At 47.1% G+C, this 26,885-nt stretch overlaps 9 protein-coding genes across 9 annotated transcripts; 4 read left to right on the forward strand and 5 right to left on the reverse strand.

Moving 5' to 3' along the window:
* Positions 1 to 3,145: 3,145 nt before the first annotated feature.
* Triagg1_3991 (uncharacterized protein) lies at positions 3,146 to 4,969 on the forward strand (the record flags this gene model as incomplete). Its single annotated transcript, XM_062898344.1, has 3 exons — positions 3,146 to 3,210; positions 3,276 to 3,828; positions 3,899 to 4,969. The coding sequence occupies 3 exons, from the start codon at positions 3,146 to 3,148 to the stop codon at positions 4,967 to 4,969; spliced, it is 1,689 nt and encodes a 562-aa protein (XP_062757011.1).
* Positions 4,970 to 5,370: 401 nt separating this feature from the next.
* On the reverse strand, positions 5,371 to 6,270 carry Triagg1_3992 (uncharacterized protein; the record flags this gene model as incomplete). The annotated part of the gene is made up of 1 exon (XM_062898345.1): positions 5,371 to 6,270. The coding sequence occupies one exon, from the start codon at positions 6,268 to 6,270 to the stop codon at positions 5,371 to 5,373; it is 900 nt and encodes a 299-aa protein (XP_062757012.1).
* Positions 6,271 to 6,790: 520 nt separating this feature from the next.
* Triagg1_3993 (uncharacterized protein) lies at positions 6,791 to 9,103 on the forward strand (the record flags this gene model as incomplete). The annotated part of the gene is made up of 3 exons (XM_062898346.1): positions 6,791 to 6,916; positions 7,006 to 7,824; positions 7,904 to 9,103. 3 exons carry the CDS (start codon positions 6,791 to 6,793, stop codon positions 9,101 to 9,103), a joined length of 2,145 nt encoding a protein of 714 aa, XP_062757013.1.
* A 529-nt stretch (positions 9,104 to 9,632) lies between these two features.
* Positions 9,633 to 11,228, reverse strand: Triagg1_3994 (uncharacterized protein; the record flags this gene model as incomplete). The annotated part of the gene is made up of 3 exons (XM_062898347.1): positions 9,633 to 10,803; positions 10,861 to 11,024; positions 11,070 to 11,228. The coding sequence occupies 3 exons, from the start codon at positions 11,226 to 11,228 to the stop codon at positions 9,633 to 9,635; spliced, it is 1,494 nt and encodes a 497-aa protein (XP_062757014.1).
* A 2,336-nt stretch (positions 11,229 to 13,564) lies between these two features.
* Triagg1_3995 (transcriptional regulator family: Fungal Specific TF) lies at positions 13,565 to 14,656 on the forward strand (the record flags this gene model as incomplete). The annotated part of the gene is made up of 1 exon (XM_062898348.1): positions 13,565 to 14,656. One exon carries the CDS (start codon positions 13,565 to 13,567, stop codon positions 14,654 to 14,656), a length of 1,092 nt encoding a protein of 363 aa, XP_062757015.1.
* A 1,019-nt stretch (positions 14,657 to 15,675) lies between these two features.
* Triagg1_3996 (uncharacterized protein) lies at positions 15,676 to 17,634 on the reverse strand (the record flags this gene model as incomplete). The annotated part of the gene is made up of 7 exons (XM_062898349.1): positions 15,676 to 15,820; positions 15,890 to 16,097; positions 16,157 to 16,431; positions 16,486 to 16,804; positions 16,882 to 17,039; positions 17,098 to 17,307; positions 17,429 to 17,634. 7 exons carry the CDS (start codon positions 17,632 to 17,634, stop codon positions 15,676 to 15,678), a joined length of 1,521 nt encoding a protein of 506 aa, XP_062757016.1.
* Positions 17,635 to 18,887: 1,253 nt separating this feature from the next.
* Triagg1_3997 (uncharacterized protein) lies at positions 18,888 to 20,262 on the forward strand (the record flags this gene model as incomplete). The annotated part of the gene is made up of 3 exons (XM_062898350.1): positions 18,888 to 18,924; positions 19,060 to 19,134; positions 19,295 to 20,262. 3 exons carry the CDS (start codon positions 18,888 to 18,890, stop codon positions 20,260 to 20,262), a joined length of 1,080 nt encoding a protein of 359 aa, XP_062757017.1.
* An 863-nt stretch (positions 20,263 to 21,125) lies between these two features.
* Triagg1_3998 (uncharacterized protein) lies at positions 21,126 to 21,452 on the reverse strand (the record flags this gene model as incomplete). The annotated part of the gene is made up of 2 exons (XM_062898351.1): positions 21,126 to 21,278; positions 21,339 to 21,452. 2 exons carry the CDS (start codon positions 21,450 to 21,452, stop codon positions 21,126 to 21,128), a joined length of 267 nt encoding a protein of 88 aa, XP_062757018.1.
* Positions 21,453 to 23,168: 1,716 nt separating this feature from the next.
* Positions 23,169 to 26,375, reverse strand: Triagg1_3999 (uncharacterized protein; the record flags this gene model as incomplete). The annotated part of the gene is made up of 5 exons (XM_062898355.1): positions 23,169 to 23,182; positions 23,223 to 24,986; positions 25,037 to 25,352; positions 25,418 to 25,982; positions 26,038 to 26,375. 5 exons carry the CDS (start codon positions 26,373 to 26,375, stop codon positions 23,169 to 23,171), a joined length of 2,997 nt encoding a protein of 998 aa, XP_062757019.1.
* Between the last annotated feature and the right edge of the window lie 510 nt (positions 26,376 to 26,885).

Below are 26,885 nucleotides of genomic sequence, written 5' to 3' on the forward strand. Positions count from 1 at the left end.
CACGTACGCACTCCAAGACCAGCCCGCGCCGCCTGTGTGATGCATCACATTCTAAGCTTTTTTTGCCAAGAAAAAAACTTGGGGCAGGTTGCTTGCTTATTGTGCCGGTCCGTGACCAAGTTTCGCAAAAGGCGCAGCAAAATCTCGATGTGATTCCCGCACGCCATTATGCCTGGATGACATAGATTCTCGTCACCTTTTTCAGTCACAATTTCAATTTAGCCCCCCTTTGGAAGTGCGGAGAAAGATGGGATGGGATGACACCCTCTTCCTAGGTATTTTCTCTCCTCGCGCGTGCCTAGGTATCATCGTCTCACTCTCACACTGTTCCCGCCAGCTTTCTCTGGCCATCACAGTAGCATTGGGCATGTTCGTACCCCAGCCACAATGCTGCCCATGTTGCGACGGCACATGCATGTTCGATATAAATTGCCTTGCTAAACCCGGAGGCTTTTGCTGTATGAACTTGCTGATTCGGAAGGCTGCTGCGGCCCCCCTCCCCCAAGCCTTGTAAGTTCCGGAATCCTCTCTGGGGTTGACAAATTGGGAATATTCTACGCGGGACTCCTCCAAAACAGCAATTCACCGCTGGGTATCTTGCAAAAATGCAAGACGTACCCCAGAGACCGTTTGACTCGTTTATGTGCTTGGCCGATCAAAAAGCTGAGCGCACCCGTGCGCGCGGTGCGGTTTCCCCCCCTGGAGTATACACGTATATAGCGCGGGGGGGAAGACTTAAACCGGAGGACCTTGTTCCTGCGACAGCCCTAGGTCGACAAAGGTTATGTCGAAGCGGGAATCGCCTCTCCACGGACGGAGAATGAGTGGGAGGGGACCGGCTTATTGGTGCGGCCGAGTGCCAACAAGCTGTGGACGTTGCCTTGACAGCTCCGTGAACCCTGGCTCTCATAAAACTGTAATTTTCTCTCCATTGCAGCGGGCTCCAGTGGCCGAGTCATGCGTAGCAGTCTCGATTGTGCTAGTATCAGAGTGCCTGCATTCTAGACAAGCTACTGCAAGAAATTGGCCAGGTAAGGATGTGATACATCAAAACAGACCGCAACGTTTTGCAAGAAGACAGCCTGATTTGCCCAGAGCTTCGTCCTCCTTGGCCCGAGTTCCTGGAACGGGGTTCGGAGCATGAGCTTAGAGGCACTTTTGCTCCTCTGGATAGTTGTTGAGGGCTGGTCCATATTTCATGATAGCCCACGAGACCACTTCATCGTGGAGCCTCTTGTCTTGAGTAGGGCTCTCAGCTCTTAAACGAGTTCGGTTCCGCCGGCATCTGGATGGAGAGGAAAATGACCCGGTCGAGCTGACTATGGCTCCTCGCTCGGCACGTGGCGAGAATGGCCAGAATTGTTCATGATCTTCAAGAAGCCATCGTATCACAAGACACCGTTAATCTGGTACCATCCTACAGGTAATACTGTAGCATCAAGATTACCTTTAGAGTTGGGTTCCGTACGGACCTGACGAAAACTGAATCCCGTGTCGTTACACACTATTGTCTCTTGGAAACAATAGCCTTTACATTTAGGAGGCCAAATGGTCAAGGAATATGGCACGGCAGATAAGGAGTTGACTACCGGTTCACGTGTTGAACCAATAGTTCACCATGGCACTCCGTAAGAAGTCCAGACTGCCGGATATTGAAACCAGGACTGGACAAGGGTGTGCTTTCTGGAGCAGACATGTGCCCAGAAGAAAGCTATCCAAGTATGGAGTATGGAGTAGGTATCCATGGGAGTTAATTGATGATCTTGAGGCGGTCAGTCATGTTGATTTTAATATGTGTTACAGGTGAAGATCGGGCACAGACCAGTGGAGTCTCACCACGGTCAATGAAAGGGTACGTTGCTCCGATCCTTGACTCGAGTCACCGGGGTGGCCTCAATGTATTATCCCTGCTGCTCATCTCCTTGCTTTTTCCAAGGTTTGCTGTAGATTCGCTCTTCTCCGTAGGGTATGGAGTTTATTGAACGGTCTGTTGGTACCGTTACGTATCATGTACGTTTCAGCAGTTGGAAAGTGATTGCGCAAAGAGAAAACTGTCAAAGGGCATGGAATCTCCTGGTGGGACCCTTGTCATGATAACAGCGATAAGAAACCGCCTGTCGATGTAGCTTTTAGCCGTTGTTGTGGAAAAGTTTGTTATCTTCTCATCGGGACTGAGGTTTATGAATTAATATATTGGTTTGATGCTTGGATGCTTCGAATAGCTTGGATACTTCGAACAGCTTGGATCCCGTTCACGCCTCAGACTGCCTCAGCGGGCTTCAGTTGCACAAGTTTATAACACGTGCTGTCGAAAGTTCGTGACCATGAGCAGCCACTCTGTTCATTGATTTGTTTGTTTGTTTGTTTGTTTGTTTGTTTGTTTGTCGATTGTTTTGTTTTCTATTCACGACCCTGCTGTTCATTGGAACGATTGTTGATATCATGGGTGTCTAGGGTAATCTTTGGAGGAGTTTGGTCTCGCATCCCGCATGGAGGCAGTATAAAGACATCATCAAGACTTGTCGATGCATTATTTCAAAGACGCGAAGCTGGCAGTGTAGAATGACGATTAAAACCTAGCTTTTATATGTGGTTAAGGCCGTATTCTCGGCTTTCTCACCATGAACAAGTCGGATGCCGTGTAATATAAGAAGAGAAAACATCATCCCATTGCTGACGCTTTCCAGCAGAGTTCGTAGCTTTGTCTGCCGAAAACGATCAAACGGCAGATCACACGGCAGATTCAGCCTCGATCGCTCAGAATGAGCAGCTTATGTCGGAGTTAATTCGATATCCTGAGTTCTTTCTCCTAACCAAACTCCTCTATTAATACGGCTGAAGCCTCATCAATACGGATTGGATTAGTCAAAACGAGAGCAATCACGCCTTAGCGGAGATGATGTGGCGACTGCACGGGCCGCTGGTCTTACCCGTTGCATTTGATTGGCCATTTAGTATTTCCAAAACGGGACAATGGGCAAGAATTCGATCAAAAAGAGACCTATTTTGAGCCTTTTTGAAGCTTTGCAACTCATAACTTGCCATTGATGAGAAAATATTGATGGAGTTGAGTCGATAGAGTTCTCTCAAGCATATGGGAGACCTGCCAGGGCTGACAAATTAACCATTTGTCAGGAGCATAGCAATGGCCGAAGGGTCTGGCGGAGATAAGCTGCTGGATGTTAAGCCCCTCACGACTCTATTGATTGGGTAAAGAACGGAACTGCGTTGCCGTCAACATCCAAAAATTTCGTCGGCGTGTCTTGTACGCGCAGTCGGTCGCTTATAAAGGAGGAGAGAGGGGGCATTGACGAGCCGAAGCCGCTGAGATCGCAGCTTTCTTCGCAGGAGAAGAGACCACCTGAGAGACAAAGATCACCGGCCGGAACCGATAGCGATGGCAGCGATGGCAGCGACTGGAGAAGACACCGCGGGCGAAAAGGCTTCAACCGGCCTTTCCCAGACCATCTCCAAGCTCCTCTGGACACCGCCGTGGTCAAGATGGAATCCGGACGAGAACTTCGAAATGTCATGGCCTCTGACTTGCGTGTTTGGATTTGTATGATTCACACACCCTCGACCTTTGCGATGGCGATGCTGATGGTCGATTTCCAGGTGGCAGCCTTTAGTGTCGCAAATCTCTACTATACACATCCAATTCTTCACATCATAGCGGAGGATTTTGGAATTACGGATGAGCGGGCTTCGCTGGTTCCAACGGTTTTGCAGGCTGGCTATGCCACTGGCTTGCTCTTCATCGTCCCCGTTGGCGACATTGTGCGCCGCCGGCCAATGATCATCAGCTTGGTTTTCGTGACATCGTTGTTTGTAAGTTGATGGGATATTGGTCTCCTTTCTGTTTTCTCGAAACCTTTGTGATTAATGATTTGAATGACAGTGGCTTGGCTGTACTTTGACGAAAACCTTCGAGTCCTTCCTCGGGCTGTCCTATGTCGTTGGTCTCTTCACCGTCACACCGCAACTCATGTTTCCTCTGACTGTGCGCTATGCCCCAGCTCGACACCGACCCACCATGACCGCCATCGTCATGTCTGGGCTCGTCTTTGGAATTCTGGTGGCTCGATTGCTTTCCGGCATTGTGACGGAATACACAAACTGGCGAAACATCTACTGGATGTCGTTTGGCTTGCAGCTTGCAATTGTCATTCTCGCCTTCTTGCTGTTGCCAGACTTCCCTGTGCTGCGACCAGGCGCGTCCTATCCCAGCATCCTCGTCAAGATGGTAAAGCTGCCTTTCAAGCATCCCGTGCTAACACAGTCGGCGCTCATTTCCTTTTTACTCATGGGAATGTTTACTTCGTTCTGGACCACCCTGACGTTTCAGCTCGCGGGGCCGCCTTTCCATCTATCGACTCTTGTCATTGGTCTTTTCGCCCTGGTGGGCATGTCGCCGGTTCTCTTTAGCCCAATCTTTTCACGACTGGTTATGACACGCGTGCACCCGAGCGGCACCTTGATCATAGGGCATATCATACTGCTCGCGGCGGTTTGTATCGGAACCTTTACCGGCACCTTTTCGTTGGCCGGCCCAGTCATCTGGGCGAGTATCGGAGACTTGGGCATGAACATTGTAACTGTTTCCAACCGAATGGCGTTTGCAAGCGTGGAGCCAACTGCCCAGAACTCAGTCAACTCAGTGTATATGGTATTCACTTTCTGCGGCCAGCTGTTCGGAACGGCTGTAGGAAACAAGCTGTACGCAAGCGGCGGATGGATCAGAAGCGGCTCTCTATCCATCGGCCTCATTGGCGCCGGCCTGCTGCTTGTTCTTGTTCGAGGACCACATGAGACAGGCTGGTTCGGTTGGTCTGGTGGCTGGGAGGTGAGAACCAAGGTACTGCGCGCGAGAGAGGCGGCGAATTCAGAGGAAGTATCTGAATCTACAGAGCATCCATCTGATGAAGAGGCGGCTATTCCGCGAGAGAATGAAGTGAAGGAGAAGTCATGAAGCGATAGAAGAATGATGCCACGAGAAAGAAAAAATAGAAGTAGAAGTAGTTTTTACGTACCTTCCCAGTATTTTGATTAATGATTTGTTTTTGTTTGAAGATAAGATAATCTTAGGCTGGTTGTTCTTGCCCTGATACCTGATGACGTGCGTCACATGTTTCACTTTCACATGCTAATTGGAGCTCATTTTTGAAGCTCCTAAGCAACAGAACATGTATCACGGAAATAAAAAGACCTTACAAACAGACAAAGCCCTACTGGAATACCTACAAAGTGGGTATATGATAATTGGTGAGCGTTGCAGTAAAGAGATCCAATGTAGGATATTGTATTTCCTAAGTCAAAGACACGCTCGTAATGTACTCATGGAGACGCAGATGCTACCCCGGATACTCTCCCTCAGTAGTAAATGTTGGTAATGCTCATGACAACTCCCACCAATAGACTCAGTGCTACTCCAGAACCTACAAAGACCTGCCACTTTTCACTCCATACATCTGAGCGCAGTAACCAGGCCAAACTCCCCAAGGGAAAAAAGAACCCCACCATCATGCCGCGAATCATAACGTCCAGCATGTTGGACATGCCGTTGAGATCGTCCTCTGTAGCAGCATTGGACGAAGGGATGCCTCCAGCGTTGCTGTCGATCCATTCATCTTCCATGTTGCGCAGAGTGTCCGGTGAAGGCATGGCGTCCGGCGCAAAGCCTTCTGTGCGAATGGAGGCAAACTGTGTGCGTAGCGTCTCGATTTCCGACTGCGTGAAGCCTGTCTGGAGGAGACGGTCGAAACCACGTGGACGAGGTCGTGTCCATGATGAGGGATTGCCATTTGGATGGGATGAGGCAGCGCTCGATGATTCATCAGGGGGGTTGGCCGCAGCCGCCTGCTCATCGGCGAGTTCTTGGGGCGAGAGCTCATCGCCAATAGAGCAGTTGATGTATATCCTTACAGGAGTCGTGCCACCGTCCACAGATTTGCCCTTTCCTTTGGATCTGCTCTTGGAATCACTGTCATGAGTTGATGGGGATGAAGACGGGGCAGGAGGTGGCTTGATGCTGGAACTGAGGGCTGAGGAATCGGGGAGGAGGCGGCCCTGGTAGATGAAGCGAAGGCGGTTCCGCGAGGAGAGGCGCTCTCGTATGAGGTTCTTCAGAGATAGAATTGTGGTGGTTTGCGGAGATGGGACATCTAGGTCCAGATCTGGGAGGGAATTTGAAAACCGGATGGTGAGATGATATGGGAGAGAGGCGGTTGAGGATGCCGAGGAAAGCGGTAACGCAGGTGCTAAGGATGCCATATTGACGGCATTGTTCGGAGTCCAAGCATGAAACTAAAGTATCCAAGTAAAAGAGCCTAAAGATGAACTGTGAGTGCCTTGTGGATGCAAGTTTAATGGTTCGCCAAATAATAGCGAATATGTGGATGATAGATGGAGAGTTGGCCCTCATCTGAGGCCGTCACCGAAGTGACATGATAACACACCTAAACTCACTGGAGCCAATGGTATTCAGCGGGGCTCTTGGGGTACAGCAGCCCGGCTTAGGTCGTTTAGCGCGCTAGTGACGCCGATGAGCCGCTGGAATCTGCGACTGCTAGCGTGTTTATGGCATAAATTGTGGCGCTGACCGCCTGGCAGAATCGCCAACTTTCTAGAAACTCCAGACCAAAGCTGCAGCATTAAATCGCCGCCCTGCATTCGATTTTGCTGCAGCTCTGCCAATCCCATCGCCGCATCGTCGCGCCAGCCGTCATCATACAGCCTCTTGGATACATCGCGACTCCTTACGAACGACTGAGCGGCAGCAATAGGGCAGACCATGGTGCACCTGAGGGGGAGGCTGCTGACCTGCTTCTATTGCGGGAAGCGGTCATCCACCAGATACGATGGCCACATACGCGACTTTCTCTGCACATATTGCGAGGCGAGAAACTATCTGGACGAGGTCCGTCAACACATTCCTCAACTAGAATTGGCGCAAACTGTGAAATTTGTTCATCTCCGATCAGTGTTAATGCTGACAAAGGCATCTAGTATGGCGATGTCACCGACCCTCCAGCCCTCGAATCTTCCACACCAAAGCGATTCGTCAAACAATTACCATCCCAACCACTCTCACCCACGAACAGCGTTTTCTGCGAAAAGTGTCTAAAGAACCAACGCCTATTTACCAGATCATTGGCGCAGTATTTCCCCGACGACCCCTCTCACCCAGAATATGCCGAACTGGATCGCAAATACTATCGCTACCGTAGAGACCTGGAGAAGCGCTATCCTCAAGAATGCGCAGACTGCAAGAAGAAAGTTGACCAACGCCTAGAGCAGGCGGGCTACACTGCAAAAACCGACCATCTGAGACGGATGTTGGAAAAGAGTAGAGGCAGAAGAGTTCCTAAGAGGATGACTTCCCTTGATGCGGCAAACACTATAGGGCGATGGCTGTGGTGGGGAGGCTTTATCATTCAGATTGTCTGGCACTTGGTGAGCGCCTCAACCGTGCTAGACAAGCGTGAAGAGAACGGCATGGTTGATCCGGACGACCAGGGCACGACAAAGCAGATGATTGTTGCATGGTTAAACTGGTTACGGGCTTTCCTGCCCGCTGCTGAGACGCTAATTGGATGGAGCATCAGAGTTGGGTTTCTCTCTGCTTGGTGGAATCCGTATATTGTGCAGCTTATTCGTGGGTTTACACGGCACCTCTTTGGATTCGCGCAGTGGTATTGCTTTCAAGGCCTCATCATCTTCTTCCGACACATTTTCCGCTCTGTTCTCCATATGCAAGGAGGCCAGGCCCAGTCCACTGGGGCGCAGCTGAGCGCGCATTTTGCAATGGCTTCCATTATGGGACTGGTAAGTACTACTATATCCGAATTTGCTTCCTTTGCTTTCCCACTTCATGTCAACCTTTCATCGCTGACCAAAACTTCAGATCTACTATCTTGCTAGGGGGTCTATCAAGGTCGATACCACACCGCTATTTAAGATAACCAAGAGGACGGCGTCTGCAAACCAGAAGCCTTCACCGGCGCCGAGAAGGAAAATAAGAGAACCAAAGACTCTTGCCGAGGCTCTGACTGATGCCCTCGAATCGGCAAACCCGTCGCCAGTCAAAACCCCAACGCCTATCAAATATCCCACTCCTCAGCGACCAATAAACCCATTGCCGCCTTCCCGACTCAGCAAACAGCCATTCCAACCAAATCATGATGAACTTTCTTTTGCCGGCTTCAGCATATCAGACAAGTCTCCTCAAAAGGGCTTTCGCGCACAGGATGCTGATGCGATGGATTGGTCCCCTCTACCGAAGCATGCTCAAAAATCGCAATACCGGGCATTTCAAGACTCCCCCGTGTCCAAACTAGGCGCGCGTCCATTCGGCCAATCCCCTACTCAGCCTGATGCCGGACCATTCTGGTACAAGGTACCGCCCGCACCGGTGAACCCAGCACAGCGATTTCGTAACCCGCCCGGTGCTCCCCTGTTTAAGAGAGCGTTTTCAGTCGAGCCAAGGAAAGAAGAGGGCAGATTTAGCTTCGGAATGGGTCATATGGACGACAGGCGAGAAGAAATACCGAGAGCCAGCAGTGTGGACTTTAAGAGCCCTAGCTTCTTCGCACCAGAGGGCCCTGACGATACGGATGCCCTGGCAGATGCCCTTGGACAGAGCTTCAGTTTTGCCAGCGTCATCGACGACGAATCCGACTCTGAGAAAACCGTTGTGAACGAAGATATTCAGGTTGAAATTCCCATCCTCTCTAGTTCGCAAACCTCACACAAATACGACCTCTACTTTTTGATGGCCATCCTTCCTTCTTGGTTCATTCCCCAATTCATTAACACTCCTTATGCTAGAGAAGCACGACTTGCTATCCTAGCTATTGCTGGCATCATCGCTATCCGCAGCGTTGGAGGTGCCACACACCAGATCTTGCGTGGTGGCGCTGACTTGTCCAGACTGGCCATGTGCATCGCTTCCATGACAAGTGTGCTTGAGCTAAGTGCCATTTGTTGGACAGGATGGCAGCTATGGACGAACGAGAGTGACGTTTTTCAACATGGCGCTTCAGTGTTAGCCTTCATGCTGGGACACCAAGAGTTGAGGGGGTTTTCTTTGAGACGGAGTTCGTGATGTTAGGCACGGCTCCGTCATTTTTCTGTCTTTTCCATCTTTTTGATGCATGTTCTGCAGGACATTTGAATGCTTGGGCCCCTTGGTATGGAGGCAGTGTAATAACGGGGATGAAAAGACCAAACGAAACCAGACTGAGTTTATATAATCATGGTGTAATGGGAATTGGCGGAGTTTTTAGGATAGAATGACTATAGCATATTAGAATTAAGCGTGTATACGTATGTATAGGATGAGGGAAAAGGCTTAATGGTAGGTAGGCATGGGAACGGGATTGGCATAATGGAGTAATGGTGAATTTGACTTTGTGATTCTTTTCACGTGTATGCATTCATCGCTTATCACAATTCTCGCCTCGGGTGACTGCAGAACCGGATCTATTCATAGGTAATATACGGGTGCTCCTACAGTGTATAGTGCATCGATAAAATCATCAACTATAGGAGCTGCATCGTAACGCTATCAATTTGAATGCGATCGACGTAGCTTATACGTGCCATCAGCCGAAAGTAAATGCAAATATGAATCGTTAATTATCTTTATGCAGATGGCTTGTGTATCGTTGATAATCCGCTGGTGTCAAAGCAGGTCCCTTCTCCGACTTCGCCTCGCCATTCTGCATAGTCAATCCATTGTTGTGGACATAACCCATCCATTTGTTCGCCAGATTCTCGCTGAGCTGTTGAATATCGTCAACAGGTCCTTTACTGCACAAATATTCGCACACGGCGCTGTCCGCATCACCTTCAGCGTCATAGTAAAAGATGCCGGGGACGGAATCGGCCGTGCAATAACATTGCCAAGATCGGTAGGTTGTGGGTAAATGTGTTGGACGGACGGGGTTCTCAAGTGCAGCTTGAGTCTCTGGGAGAGCAGCCTTGTTGCGCTCCGTTGGGTCGGTCATCATGTTGATGACTCCGGACATGTAGGAAATCTGTTGCTTAACCCAGGCCTTGGGCATTCGTTGCCTCTCGTAGAGTTGAATAGCTTCGGGGATGGAAATGACGCCGCGGACAACCTCACTGATGATGCGGCCTAGAAAGGCACCATCTTCCATGGCAGTTGCTGCGCCTTGTGCCATGTTGTTTTGCATGCAGTGGATTGCGTCGCCCAGCAACACCACGTTCTTGTGCTTGTTGGACCATGTTTCCACGGGAGGCATCTGCAGAAGGGGCCATCTCTGTGTGTAGTTGACCAGTTTGAGGATCTTCTGAATGATTGGGTGATGGTCCTTGTAATAGTCTCGAAATTCTTCAATATCAACCTGCTCCATTTTCGTTACGTAGTCGTCTCTGCAAAAGGCGGTGACAATGTTGAGCTCTTTGCCTCCTGCAATGGGATACGTGAGGATGTAGCCATTAGGACCGGCCCAGACGTCCATGTTGTTTCCCAGCCAAGAGCGCGCTTCTGGGATTTCGTCGAATATCTGCTTATACGACAACACTCCACGGTAGGCGGCTATCTTGGAAGTTGCCTTGGGAACGATGCCGGGCAGCAGTTGTGATCGAATGAAGGATTTGATGCCATCGGCACCAATGACCATGTCAAACGAGTATCTATCGCCAGTTGTGGTCTGAAGATGGACACCGTCTGCCGAGTCTTGCATCTCATTGACACGAGCTCCTACAATCACCTTGACGCCATGGCGACGTGCCGATTCAGTCAGGCCATAATGCAAGTGGTCGCGTCGGACAACAAACCTGTAAATAACCACCGCACGTTAGAGAAGTACTTCATTTGGAAAGTTAGCTTCTCACCAGGGGAATCCAGCCTTTGCAACTAGGTCAGAAGCCAAAGAATGTGCAATCAGAGTGGCATCAGGACCAAAGTATGTGTTGCATTCGTGGTGATAGACAATGTTGTCGCCAATGATCTTGTCTACGCCCCATCTCACTAGGAATCGAGACACATTGGGAAACATCTGAGACATTATTAGATAATGGAGAAGATTCATGGGGTAACATACCTGAATTCCAGCACCAATCTCGCCCAGCTCATGAGCAGCTTCAAGCAGAGTCACTTTTGCTCCAGCCCTGGCCACTGCAATGGCCGCAGTGAGTCCTCCGATTCCTGCTCCCACTATTCCGACATTGAGAGTTTTGGGGCCGGCTGTGTATTGACTCATTGTGAATGATGAATTTGAGTTGGCGCTTTGCTTTTTATGTTGTATTCAGCTTGACTAAGTAGTTGGACTTGAATGGAAGAGCGCCGGACACGGCCCTTTATATAAGAGACAGCAATTATCCCATCTCCATCTGATTCATGGTCTCAAACTTCCCCTCTCACCCTCGTGAAGAAACATCAGACAAAAGAATAGTCTTGTCTACAATTATGTCACAATTCAGCGCCAGTGGTTCTTAGTATAGATCCTCCGCGATGCTTGCGCTTGAAGTGGGAGGTGGGAGGCGGGATTTACCCGCTCACACTGAACTGGCAAAGTTGCCCGAATTGGAATCTCGTGACGGAAGTATCGTATGTGCGGCTCCTATTTCCATACCAGGCACACCGATCAAAATACAAACGTGCGATCTTCCGAGGTCAAAATCCCATATTGTGTGAGATCCCTTGTTCTTTATGGTGAAGTGTCAGAATAGGGTAGGATTTTGAGGCGGCTATCCCGAGGACTAACACTACAACACCTCGGATCTTTAGGAGCAGTGCTGTGTAAAACATAAAGGATGCCTAATATGTTAGAGATGGTGAGCGTCTGTAATTATAATTCCTTGAAAAAAGGCATAGGAAATGCTCAGACGTCGGGCTATTTACCGCGTCATGTGCCTGTGACTGTGACTGTATTGCGCGAAAAGGACAGCACTCAGTGAATTGAGTCCATCTCCGTGAGGACATAGATCATTGATCCCAATAAATGGCAACATTCTACAACACAAACTATCAAGGTTATTCTTTTTTGAATCACATATAATCACAGAGATCAACCTACTTGGCTCATGCGACTAGAGAGCAGCCAATCCATCATCACTACAAAGCGTCTTTTCGAGTGGACAGCAAGAGACACCTGGGCTCAGATACATGGCCTCAGTCCTTTGCTCCATTTACGTAACATTCGATAAAAATACATTAAATGATCAATCAACTTTGTGAATTCACGCAGTCTTGGAAACACGAGACTGGACGTTCGAGTACATGTAGTCTTATTCCCAATGACGGAGATCCACTCGTCTCCTTCTTCGGGTACATCGGCACTACGGGGATTAAAATTGACTCCAGCTGGATATGAATCTCTCGGATAATTAATCCTTTCCGTCAGTGTCTTTGTGGACTATGGACAAGTTGCCTAAGTTTCCGGAGGTGTTCTGGGAGTCGTACACATGCACCGCTTCTCCATCTCGGCTTGGGACCTAGTGAATATTTGTCTAGCATATTTATGCATACGGCTACCCCAGATTCCAGGAACTTCTCATGCGGACTCAGACTTCGGGGTCCGTCAGTCCGTATTCCGTGCATGTCATCCATTCTATATCGGTCCCCCGCAGCAGCAACTCTGTTACCGATGCCAGGGGTCACGTAATCTATACCATATTCGTCTCTTCCCGGTGAATCATCTCCCCAATTTTAGTCATCCGGCCTTTTTACAGCGGCCAACCCAAGGGCATGGCAATCCAATGAGCCAGGGGGTTGCGGCAAATACCCGTCCAGCAGCGTTTTTTCCCCGACTGCTCGGTGCCGGAAACTTGGCCGAGCCGGACGCTCCAATCCATCACTATATTCCATTGTCCTCGGAGCGGTAAAATAGGACTTGCTGAAGCCGGCACAGATTTATTGACTTGCGACAAGGCCGCATTTTCAATTTCTTTGTCATCAAGAACCTCGACCGGATTCCTCGTTTCTGCTTCACTTCCACATTTCCTTCGGGCCGCTGGAGATTTTGCGCGGGCTGCGTGTTTGATTGGGACCGACTGGACCTGGTTGCATGACAGAGTTCATCAAGCACGTTCAGTTACTCCGTATTGCGAGCCTCCCGGCCGGCCAAGATGGGCGACTCCGGGTTTACTTGCAACACTTGTTCAGCCTCGTTTGGGCGCTCTGCGCATCTAAAAAGGCATCAGCTTTCCCGTAGGTGCTTCTCGCCCTGTTCCGGAATCATGACTAACAGGTGTCAAACGGGACTGTCATCGTACAGACGGCGACCATGAATTACATCAATGCACTTATTGCCTATGGAAGTTTACACGCAGGTACGCAACATTGAAATCTTGCCTACATGTAAGCCCCACCATGCTATGAAGGTGACTTATACCATTGGCATCTAGAGACTCCCTGCGCAAGCACTGGAAATCTTGTCTCTTGCGAAAGGCTGCAGGTCATTCTATTCCTAATCCGGCGACACGAGGTAGGAAACGGAGGGCCTGTGATCAATGTGCAAGCGGTAAACGAGCGTGCGACTTTAATTCGCCTTGTGGGACTTGCTTAGTGAGAGGCTTCTCGTGTTCTTACTGTCGTATGAGCTCGCCTCCAGAGCACAAACCAAATTCACACAATTTCCAGTCAACGGACGATGTTTCTTCTTTAGAAATGCTTCATCGTTTGACAGGAATTGGTGGTGGACCTATGGTAGCTGTCAAACCAACCTTGTCCATGTCGCTGGCACTGTCGCCATTCACCCTCACAACTCTCACAGCCACTTCGATTCCCTTCAGCCACTCTTGCTTCGTTTCGGAACAGGGAAGCAGGGGGTTGCATTTTCAAGTTTTTGAAGCTGAGCGCTTTGAGTTTCTTCTCAACTTCACTTTATGCGGTGGCCTCGACATTTCATTCAACTTTCTAACCTCGTCGGAGAAGGGAATCAGCACCGCTTATTTCGATACCTTCTTGACCATCGATGACTTACTGAGCATTGACTACGAAGCTGGTGGCAAATGGGTTAAAGAGTCTGAAGAGAGGAGTCGTGTCACAAAAACTATGGAGTGGTTGTTTGACCCTCTTCTACCGCAAACAAAGGAAATATGTGAAAAGTTGCTCAATTTGCCTGGTATCGACGAGCTTGTAACAGGCAACCACGTACAATCATTGGACGAACAATGCCTTGAGTTCTTCAACCCTCTGAATCTCCGTAGGTTGCTAAATACATACTGGAAAAGGTGGCATCGAAACTGCCCAGTCATTCACCCGCCTAGTTTCGACCCCTCTCAAGCTCCAGCAGAATTAGTCCTGGTCTTAGCACTCATAGGGGCTTGCGTTTCCAAGTATCCCAATGATGTTCAAAATGCTCGAAAATGGTTGGAGCCCGTTGAAAAGCTGGTATTTTCACTGCCGTGGTTGTCGCGAGAAACTCAGGGTAGTCGAGCAGATCCGACCCTGACGAGATATGCCAAACTGAGAATATTGCAAACGGTCATATTGATGTGTGCCTTGCAGACATGGGAAGGATCGGAAAAGTCAAAGGAACGAATCAGAAAGTTCCGATTTCCCTTTGTCGCCCAAGCCTCTCAAGAGCTAGCATACCATCAACCCGATGAACAGATAGGTTCAGATTTGGCGGCAACGCTAAGACACTGGGATGAATTTATCCTCGAAGAACAGATACTTCGGTAAGAAGAGCCTGTATACTCTTAACTTCTTTGTCGATTGCGTATGCTTGGGGTACTGATGCGAATCGTCGAGTAGCGCCAAAACTTACGCCTTTTTGCTGGACACGGCCTTTACCATCTTTCATATGACACCGCCTCGTATCACCGTTCCCGATCTGAATTTCCCATTTACATATCCGGACAGCTGCTTTCACGCTCATTCAGGCCACGAGTTCTTCCAGTCGGTGCAGCAGATATGTCCCAATTATCGTATATACAGAGAGACACAGATAAACAAAGTTATTCAAATGCTATGCGACACAACAAATACAGCTACATTCGATTCGTTTCCAGAAATCACAGATCTTGGGGGATTTATATTGATTTCAGGTATGACCAACAACAGAGTGATTGCGATTGATCTTGTCAGCTAAGCCAATTACTTACACGTATTCCTCTCAGCGATACATTCCATCATATTTTGCCAACAAATCTCTTGCTTCACTTCACAAAATACGATTACGCCGCTTTTCAATTCTTTGGACAAATGGCTATCATTATGGAATAAGCGTATAAGCCCCACGCCGACAGGTGCTGAAGCTCGTGCTGTGATGAATCGTGATGAATCTGCGACTTGTCCAAGCTTCTTACGCCATTCACGGGAGTTCTACACGCTGGCACTTGCAAAGTTAGAAATGATTGACAAATTATATAGCGCTGGGCAAACATCTCAAGTCGCTGATACCGGTAAAGGGGGTGTCAAACAGCTAATCTCGGATATCAAACAAGTATGGCCATCGCGTGGCGGAACCACTATCGCTAGAGCTGTTTAATCGATGGCGAAAGACGATGTACAGAAAGAGATCAATTATTAATTACACACGAGTCTCATGATTTGAGAAACATTATCATGATTCAAGATAATATGTAACTTGGCATTCAAAGCTAGTACATGGTTCACTCTCTCATGCATCGAGATTTGCTCCTGGTTCAGTAACATACCATGCCAAGTCTCCTCCGCTAACTTCTCGACGTGTGTCTCCCCTACCTAGATATTGGAATCGATTTGGAATTCCTATACTCAATCTTGAAATCCTCCCATCGAGTTTCGCTCATGAGTTCGAAGAAGTGCGGCACTGAGCCAGGATATGGCCCCCAGACTTTGCCGTCTACCTTACCATTTTTGTACCTAAAAATGAAAGATATATCATGTCAGCACTATTATAACAGTGAGCCAAGAACAACCGTATGAGCTTACCAAGAACGACATGGTGAAGTCCACACCATTTTCTCCATTATCGCATCTTTATGCTCTTGGAAATCGTTGACTGCTTCTCGAGTCGGCGACACGGATTTAATTCCCTGGGTCTGTATCTTTTCGACTGCTCTGAAAGCATATTTCAGAGTTTGCTCCAAACATGCAACTAATGAGCCGTTTGCCAACGGAACGTTTGGCCCTGTAGCCACTAGAACCAACAATGTTAGCTATCGGACTGTTGAATTTTCCTGGGTTCACAAGGCTCACTAAAGTAATTTGGAAATCCCGCTGCAGCTACCGAAAGATATGCACGAGGCTCTTCTCTCCATTCATCTCTCAAATCCACGCCATTTTCTCCAATAAGTGAGAATGACGGGCGGAACGAGTTGTCGAAGCCTGTGGCACATATGATGGCATCAAGAGCGAGGTTGGTTCCATCAGCCACCTGGACGCCTGTGGGTGTGATGCGTCTAATTTCATCGTTTCTCACGATGACGTTGTCTGTGGCCAAAGCCTCAAGATAGCCATGGCCAGGAGTCACTCTTATGTACACATTAGACTTTCATATCAATGCCAGTAGTGTAGCTGGTTCTCACCTTCGACATCCTACAGCGAATGTAGGTACTACTTTCGATATCAGATCCATATTCCCCCCCAAGGCCTTCTCCATATCCTGCCGAGTTTGCTTGTACAACTCCTTTTGGACGGGTCCGTCCTTGAAGTTAGCATGCCAAAATTTATTTGAGATGCTTTCAACTTCCTTTCGAAACTTCAGAAATTCGTTGGGATTATTGCGCCAGGCTTCCCTCTCTTCATCAGAATAGATGAGTCCTCGACCTTCTGGGATATACTTTGCACCAAATTCTTGAGTTATCCATGAAGGCGACCGGTTGAAAGAGATCAATAATTTGGCTTCTGGTTAGTTGAAGCATTCATCAGCATATGGAATCTTCTTTAGATGATGTAATAGATGCTATAAAGCCCTCACTCACCTTTTTGAAGCTTTGGCACCATCTGAATAGCGGAAGATCCAGAACCAATAACGCCGATGGTTTTCCCCTTGAATGAATAATTAGAATCCCAAATTGCTGAGTGGACTAGGTGGCCTTTGTAAGTATCTAGGCCATCAATGCTAGGCCACTTCCATTGGCTGAGGTATGATCCAGGTCAGTTACCACGATATAGCCAGATCTGGGTTTATAACGTACTTGAGCATTCCACAAACATTAATGAGAACTTCGCACTCATCTTCAATGATACTGGAGCCTTCTTTCTCAATCTTGAGCTTCCATTGGCCAACGTAACTGTCCCATCTCGCCTCAATCACTCGATGATTGAAGTTCACATATTCATATACTCCATAAGCTTGCGCACGGCCTTTGTAATATTCTAAAACCTCTTCGGCGCCTACATAGGCCCTAGACCAAGATGGGTTTCCCTCCCAAGAGTAAGTATATGTATGCCCGGGACTATCAACTGAACATCTAATATCACTAATATTAGTGATCAGATCGGGAACTCGGCTTGCGCAAGGCTTACCCCGGGTAGCGGTTTTCTAGCCAAGTTCCGCCCACATCGTTGTTCTTCTCGTAAATGACGAGAGTTGTCGGGCGATCCCGAAACGTCTCACGAAAGAGCTTCACAGCAGCAATACCTCCGATCCCAGCCCCTATGACCACCACCCGGACGGGCCTTGGCTGTCCAATCCATTGGTCAGAAACTGTATAACCTGGCTTTGAACCCATCGTTTTGCTGATATTTCTGTACAATTACTTCAACAACGCAGTGTTCTGCTCAGAATGATGTCGCAGATGCCACAAAGGAAGTTTGCGCCACTCCTGATTCCCGCAGCCGCTCCCAAATATATATACCACATCAATGGTACTTGACGACTACATTATTCATCTTGGCGTTACATTCTGACGCACACACAAATATGGGCTCTGCAACTTGTCGGCGATTATTAGCTCACGCCCACATGTAGGCCGCACTCGCATAGCAACCTGGCCTATTGAAACATTTAGGATGCTATCTTGAAGCAGTACAACCCTACATATGCGTGGGAAACATCCAGCTCGCATAAAAGGGCATGCATCAAGACTTCACGATGACGTACAACATGGTCTATCTGGACTCAAGTACAGAGTTCAAGTACAGAGTTCAAGTACAGAGCTCAAGTACAGAGCTCAAGTACAGAAGATGTATTTAGCTTCAAAGAGGAGCACATGCCAGTCGAAGTTGCAATGGATTAAACAATTTGGGGATAGGAATTGTTTGTTCTTTTGTCTAAAGGATAACCGACATGAAATTATGAGCATTGGCTCTACGTATACCATGGAGCCATGAGGAGGCCGACTGTATGTCTGAGGCTGCGCTGTCCAAGATATGAACTAAGGTATAACCAGTAATAATGAATTGCTCTCGTAAATCCTCCAAGAAAATTTTACAGCCCGTCCCCATCTTCTTCATATAGAGATGGCACGATTGGGCATGGAGACATTGATGGCTATCTGCTGTGCTGGTGATTCGCCAGACAAGAAAAGTCCCTTACACGGCACTTTCTGGCTTGAGATAACAGATTACATATGGTCCAACCCCTGCTTGCCACGTCATTTTTTACAGGTGTGGTTGAAAAGACTGGCGCGAGGCTCCAGTGCTACACACAACATTGATCTGCTATATCTTTGGTGTTTATTCGCCAATGAGAATCCAAAGAATCTGAGAATGGTCATGTACTCGCTGCTTCGGATACAAAACATCATGAGCGGGGTTTGTTGACCCCTGCAGCCTGTTGTACAGAGGCTGAAAATGCGGCCAGGTCTGGCTCAGCCACCTCTCGGCTGACTCTCTCTGCCTAGGCTTCTTGTGTCTTCCGCATTCTAGAAACGGAGGCAGATTCTTATATTTCATCGCTGAAAGCAACTCCTAGGCAGCGCTTACTCTGACTATTTCTTCGGCGGCACGTTAGTTGCAAGCGCATCCACACTTACAGTTGGAGATGATGGATGCCGATACTTCGGCGGATGGTCTTGAAAGTAAGCCCCTACTTCTCGCTTTCTACCTAACCATCCACCCTCCTTTATGTACCAAGACGGAGCAGCACTTCCATAATTGGGGGAAAGAATGCATTCAATACTAAGCATGCATGACTAACTGGGATTCAACGGCAGGACGGGTTGACTCTACATACGGTATACCGATCGGGCCTTTGAGTAATAAGACTACCCTGGTTGAGGAACCTCGCTGTGAGTTACCCTTCAGTCATTCATCCAAATTAACTGGCATACACGCGGATTCCTTCGTGGTTATCACCGCACTACTTCCGTATGCTGTGGTAACTACGCTGGGACCTCAATAATTGGTTCCCACTCCAAGAATGGCGCTGATCTGTGTGTCAAACATCAGCACCTCCATTCAGTTCGAAAGAAGACATCTCAAAAGAAGCGCCGCTGATTGCTGGAATCTACCAGCGAGATAAAAAGGTCGTCAGCATCGACAAGTCGGACCCGGCCTCCATTAAAGAATATCTGGAGTACAACCTTGATGTCCGACGGTTGAATGAGATCCACAAGCACCTTTGGCTGGCTGGCTTACCGCAAGCCTGTCGAGCATTGCATGACCAAGTCAGAATTGGGCGGCAGATTCACATCTCGGAAATGGCACATCTCCACCTCGTTTGGCGCGACAACATTCTGTACCTGAAGCCGCTGCCAGATTATCTTTTAAGCTGTTCTTTCTGGACAGAAAAGCTCTGCGCTGACCGTGAACTTTTTGAGAGCGCGAAAGGATTTCTCTACTCTTACACCTGGCTAATATGCAGCAAAAGCGACTTAAAGATTGCGCTTGAGAAAGGGCTTGTATCGGAAAAGATCACTTGGGAGAAATGGGTCCCTTTCTCTGCAGCTGTGGTGTCCAGCATCAAGGGCGATCTCAGTGACATCAATCCGAGATATGTTTATGGCGAATTACGTCTCACGCGACTGAATGCGATAAGCAGATTCTGCACGAACACGATCAAATTCAGGACCATGATTCGCGGATATGATTATGGCTACCGCCAATACTCGACGTACCTTGAAAGAAACTTCAAATGGGTTTTGACTGCCTTCATCTATATAACTGTGGTTCTGGCAGCTATGCAAGTGGGACTGGCCACAACCAAATTGAACGAGAACGCAATATTCAACCGCGCGTCATACGTGTTTACCATGTTCTCTATTCTGGCTCCGATTATCTCGTTAACAATCGGGTCGTTTTTTATATTGGTCCTTATAGTTTTTAATCTTCGTTATGCGCTAAGTCGAAGAGCAACATCGCATAAGGAATTCGCAGGAGCTTTTGGAAACGAATCTCTACAAGCTTATGGACATTGACAGGATAATTAGATGCGTTCACTTCATTCACTTTTATGTATTTTGTTGCTTTCAAGTTCCGAATCTTATTGTTTCTTAATTTGTCCAGAATACATACCAAAATAACTTAGTTGTACTTAGCTCTCTAGCTATAATGATGCGAATGATGACTTTATTGCTCTAGCCAGCTTGCCTTTCTTTCTTGGAGCTGACATATCAGAAACCCTTTTGTCATTTTTTTCAAACTGATTCATTCTATGATGCTATGGAAATGAACTGCTTCTCTGGCCCTTCTGCACGATCAATGAGACTGTAAATGCTGAAGGCGTGTTACCGTATTACCTTCACACCCAACCGAAGTGCAAAATAAGTGAGAAATGATATTTTATCAGCCTTTAGGATTATTCATGCGAGGAAGATAGTTGACAGTCGCGGGGTTTGCCTCAGGAAGATATTCCCGATCTTATATCTCTTCAGCTACTGTTTCATAATAGAGTATGATATGCCACACAATCAATTTAAATCTATGTGCTCGTACAAAACTAAATCTTCTTTTCTAGTCATTACCTCCCTTTCGATGCCAACTCTTCAATTTCCCGAAGCAGTTTTGCGTCCGACTTCCACATGAGAGGTAGCCAAGGCGGATATTTGAACCATTTTTTGAGAAACTCTGGTCGAACAATGACATGTAAATGCAAGTGGTGAACTGAAATAATGTCTGGGAAACGGAAGATACCAAACATGGTTCTTCCACCTCGATGATACCCGGAGTATATTTCGGAAGGAGGCACATCAGGATGATTTTTCAGGAGCTCGCGCTTCAACTTATCCATTGATTGTACTGTTTTCATGCAAGTAAAAAAAATCCGCGTTAATTGAGTTCTTTAGACAGATGTCAGATCAGCATGGTGTAACCCACATAATTCAAGGTGTGCAGAGCTGAGGTTTTCGATATCTCGGATATGCTTTTTGGGCATGATGAGCCAGTGCGCCTCCCCTGCCTCCTTGATATTTTTGACAGCTTTGCATAGATCATTCTAAGTAAAATATTAGTAATTATTGCCGTGAGTTTTCTCAAAAGATGTGAAAAGGCTCACCTCGAAAATGATATTCTCGGGTTTAATGGCGCAGAATTTGCAGTCCTTCTGGGGACGTTCGGTCCACTCCAAGTTGGCAAGGTAGTTGAATATTCGCTTGATTGTCTGCAACATTATGAATGGGATTCCGGAGAAAGGGCAAAGACGAGGGCGAAATGGGTCAAAACGAGGAGACGGCAATGGGCTGAATTTATAATTTACAAGATTTCAGTATCCTTTTGTTCCCCTTTGTTATATCCTTTGACAGCCCACAGATCAATTATTGTCCCGTGATAGGCTCATGCGCTGTGTTGTAGGCCTCGAACAAAGCCCTGGAGCCTGGGCTGCTGCGGCGCTATGGTGGAAATCGTGTGGCTGTGCCTTAACTACAGGACTATCAAAGCCGAGGTTTTGTGCTATATTCTGACTGTACGGAGAAATGGTAGCGAATTAACAGCTGAATCATTTCAGGCGTTGCATGAGCCTTTGTCTCCCTAATTAGCTCTAGTCTTTCTTCATACAATCGGCTTTATCGAAGAGCTGCCTGATCAAAGAAGCCCTAAGATTGGCACCATCGTATTTCTCATGGCACCATCACCACCACCAATGTTGTCACGACATTAGCCGCTGGCGCCAAATCAGGGCGAATCTAAAACTACATGTGCCTACATATACCTAAACACCCAGTGCAATAATGTGTTAAACCGGCAAGCCAAAAAACCACTCTCCAAGAGGCGGCTATTAGAGTTCTTCGATTGCTGAGAAATTCATGTATTGGAGATTTTCCTTTGAACTCAAGGTTCTTCTTTCCTTGATTGATTCGCTATAGGTCGCATTTTTACCCTCATGCAAAGAGTGTCTCAGGCTTCTTTCAGCTCCTGGGCGATGACTTTGAGATTATCCAGAAGAGCGTGCACACGGTCCAAGGTGAAGATGCCGTGGTAACTGGAATTTTCAGTGGTTGCCACAGCTAAACCGATGGGCAAGATCTATAATCAAGACTATATACTCTGTCTCCGTACCAAGGATGGAAAGATTGTGTTTTACCGGGAGTAGTTTGATGAAACCCGGACGGCTGCTGCTTTTACACCAGATAGCTAAATATTTCGAGCTCATCGTCATAAGATTAGGTGTATTTAGATTCCCTGAAATTTACATTTCGATCAGGCTTGAACCTTATATCCAAAATCTGTCCAGCCTTCTCACTCAACTGGATTAGTAAATGCCATTTTATACAGTTAATCATCAAAATGAAAGTTCTATGTTATGAGCTTTGAATTCCAACACATCGGGAGAAAACAGTAACTGAAGCTCATGATTTCTTCACGGACATTGTGTTCCTCCAATTATAACGGAGTTTGCGTGTAACTCTCCTGAGAAATCCTCCTTCCGCAGGCGTGTCACTCCATTTAGGAAACCCTAAAAGCTCGAATAATGACACATCAAGCTCCAAACCCTGGAATCTGGCGATAACCCCGCCCCAATTTTCTCTACTCGTTGTATTCAGGCGGCCTCCATTTTGAGCAAGAAGTATCATCAGTTGATACAAGTCTTTCCCGTCGCACCAGTTACAATGATATTTCCCCATGACATAACAATCCAGCGGTGTGCATCCGTATCCATCCTTCATATTCGTATTTACTTTTCTATGAATAAGGTATTCAGTGATGTTATAAGGACATAAATGAATAAGATTTACTGTGTCCAGGCTCATTTCAGATGACCAATAAACCGGATGTGGGGCGAGTTTAGGAATTTGTAAGGCCATTTCCAGATTTTTAAATCGTTTGATAATATTGAGAGAGAGTAGAGAATAGGCTTTGCGGGATCCAGAACGCTGAAATTCGACCCCTAACGAGACGAGCCTGTAAGCTAAGCAGTTAGCGTGATCATCGAAAGAGAAACCATGAGTAGCTAAGAGTTCGATCATCTGCAGAGCTTCTTCATAGGTAGCTAGGCCATCGTAGAGTGCATCAAAAACAAATTGTGCCCAACAATTCGTGGATTTGGATATGAACGATGACTCAGATTGCAGAGCGTCCTCAATGAAAAGGCGAAGATGAGCGTTGAAAGCCAGTTGGAATGGAGATGTGAATTTCAAATGAGAGGGTAAAAGTCCTCCAGAGATACAGGATGAATATATCCCACGAGCTTCGAATGTGGAGACGTCCGAAAAAAACGAATATAAGCTCCTCCCAGTAGTTTTTTCGGAATAATTGGCATGAAACAAAAGATCGAGTTTTGCTCCATAATCGCCATACTCATCTTCCAAAGGCTTGAGAAGGATGAGCTTTACGAGAAATGTATGCCCGTTATCGCTGGTAGCATGCGCCCCTGATCGGAGAACAATATTTTTGAACTCTGGTAGTTGAACAAAATCAACAGTTGTCTGGTGCAGTAACTGGAGTTTACATTTGGGTGGCTTTTGGATTTCAATAAGCCCGCCGGTATAAGTTCTTAACAAAGTAGCCCACTGCTCAGGGGTGCGTTCGTCCAGGTTCTCAAGTATTTGTTCCAGCTCGGAATAATGAGAGAAATTTAAGCAGCCAAGAATTTTTGGTACGTCTGCAAGATAAACCCCATCCCCTTTAGCAACAACTTCAAGTAAACAAAATGCCTCACGGCGGAAAGATTGGGGTATCCGTTCCACTATGGTGCTGAAGTACTCAACTAAATCGTCGGGAAGATTTTGCAAAGCGACCCGTAGTTCGCCGGATAAAGCTTCAGTATTTCTTCCCAGCGGAGCAGACGCTGCAATCTTGGATAATTCTTGCAACACCAACTTAACCCACAAGAAAACACCCTTGGCTCGCTTCACAATCTCTTCCACTAGTTGAAAAAGTTCTTGTGAAGCAGGGCATTCACTGTTTATGACATGGGTGCAAAGTTCACGGATATCATTATCAGTATGCTGATGAATCTGAAAGCCAGGGCAATCAGGGAAAACATCCTTGAAAACGTCCCACGGTCGGCTGGAGAAGAGAATTTTGACACGCGTGCGGCTGTTTCGTGGTTGTATTATATCCTTTAAGAACTCTGCAATAAACTCTGGTGGCCCGTCGTGTTCATCAAGAGCGTCGATGAAAATACACAGATCTAAATCCATTGATTGTTGATCTATGACTTGATGTAGGACTTTTTGCAGGTTTGGGAGTGTCCAAATCTCGTTTGCAAAATGTTGAATATTTTCGCGGTCGTGGTGTTCATCTATGACGCTTTCAACTCGTTCAGTCTTTTTCTGGGTGACTGGTTCTCGTCTTTTTGGGACGTTCTGGGAGGCGTGTTGTATTATCGCTTGAACCAATGAAAAGGTACTGGGGGCTTGCTCTAACACTTGGCTGAGAATGCTGCGGAGCAGGCCTTCGAATGACTTTTGAATGAGATTGCCACGGTAATGAAAGAAGAAATTTGCTTCGACATGTGCGGCTTTACTATACCATCCATGCAGTAGCTGTGACGTGCGCTTATCGTGGTAGAGAAACTTCATGAAAGTTGACTTTCCAGAGGCAGGTCGTCCAGAAACCCAGTAGAGACCGTCACCTTTTTGTAGCCATTTTTTTAATCCAATTGAAGAGTCGTCGAATGCCCATTCAAAAGAGCAACCGGCGCTTTCATCGATCTGCTGCAACCTTTCATCTCTCTCATGTACCCGCAGGGATTGGATGGTTGCTAACAACTCATTAGTCTATCTCACCAAATTGACAGAATAAACCACTAACACTCGAGGTCCCAAATATCTCTTGAGCTGTGATTCGCTAAGGTGATGATATTGGATGGTATCTTTGGAAGATTGAGTGTAGCCAAACGCTCCGGGTATTGGCTAAGAGCACCTTGGTCATTCTGAAGAATATTCCTTAGCGTATTCGCAATGGGGCCAATAATGTGATTTCCGGGTGAGAATTTAACCATGTTGGAGTGATTCTCATTAATTTGTATTGTTGACGCAGCATCAGAAGTGCAACGATTGCCCGTGGCGGACTCTCGTGATACCAATATGGTCCCTGACCCCGATCTACCGTATGCACCATCAACCAACTACAAAATATGTTAGTCATGTCTCTTCTCATTTGCGTATTATATCATAGGATCGGTATCAGTACCTTCACAGTAGGGGTTTTCTGGGTTTCATACGCCCAATTAAGCTTCATTGCTCGAAGTTGAACAATGCCAGAGATGCGCTCCTCCAGACTAGACAGAAAGCTTGATCTGTTAGATATCTCGGCTACAAGTGCGTCTTTATTTGGCTGATCTTTAAGCATGGTATGAATATCTTCGATGTCCATGCCTTCACTTGGTGTTCCGAAAAATATTGCGCCCTTTGTCTTTTGGAGTATGCACTCAGAAGAGACATCACTGTCTGCGAGCATACAGAAAAGTTGTTTTAACACCACGCCACCAAGGCTGTGTGCCAAAAATGCCAACTCCTTTGAACTAGGCGATGACCACCCTCCTGCCTTCAGTTCGTTGATCAGATTATTGGCAAGATCTGCCACTGTTTGGAAAGAATTACTCCCCACTAGTGTAGTATCGTAACCATAGAGTATGAATCTAACGTTGGGGACGAGTTCTGGCAATTTATCTCTTATCCACATGAACGATTTATCATTGCCTCGAGGCTGCCAGGATCCCATCGGGTGGCTTGCGAGACCTGAAATCACAACACAACTTGGAGTCATCAGATTTCTGCGTACTCAACGTCTAATGGCATTAATTGACTTACTCAAACTGATGGTGAGACTCTTTCACTTCATTCAAAGGAGTAAGACCATAGAATTTATCATCCAGAATGAGTGGTTTGGGCAGAGCAAGCACGGGAAGCTGCCACTCCCCAGCCGCAGGAGCAATACGCACGACTTCGGGAAGTTTTCGTAGAGTGAGTGTCGCTATCTTTGTGGGATTCCTAATCCAAAATTCGCAGCTCATGGCAAGCGATGCTACGGTAATATCTTCGAGCTTGCCGTTGGGTAAAAATGCTTGAATCAATTGAGTAACGCCGAGACGATCCAAATGCGCCGGGATACCTCGAAGGCGATATACCTTGGTCTCTGGGGAGGCCATGCTGCAATCGCCACTAACTCGGGTTGTAGTTTTGCCAGTCTGGATTCAGCTTGAATCGTTGCACCACGGAGAGAAACCGATTTGGGAGGGGACTTTAAGCGTTGAATTGAGAGAAATGGTGTGACCATGTTAATGCCTGAGCCTCGTGAGATGCCTAAACTGATTTCCCAGAAGCCGGCCCACCTCATATATGCACCTTTGATGGCATCCTTCTTATTACTGGCCAGCATGCCCACCAATCATCTTGCAACACATTGCATAATATTGCAGATAACTGGCCAATGGATGAATTTTGCTGTGGAAGGCAACTGTATAAGCACAATGTCAGATAAATATAAGACTGTATTATTCTTGAGCGAGTGTGGAGCTTCACTTTTGCTCGGATTTTAGTCTGATACACAATCTATTAGTTCAATAAAAGGTACGTCTCAATTCGGATTCTATGCCCAGTCACTGAATGCACCATCAACAATTAGACGTGTTGGATATTCCCATCTTAAGCGGTTATTG

The sequence above is a fragment of the Trichoderma aggressivum genome, assembly GCF_033847375.1.
Source record: "Trichoderma aggressivum f. europaeum strain CBS 100526 chromosome Unknown scaffold_012, whole genome shotgun sequence".
Lineage (NCBI taxonomy): Eukaryota > Fungi > Ascomycota > Sordariomycetes > Hypocreales > Hypocreaceae > Trichoderma > Trichoderma aggressivum.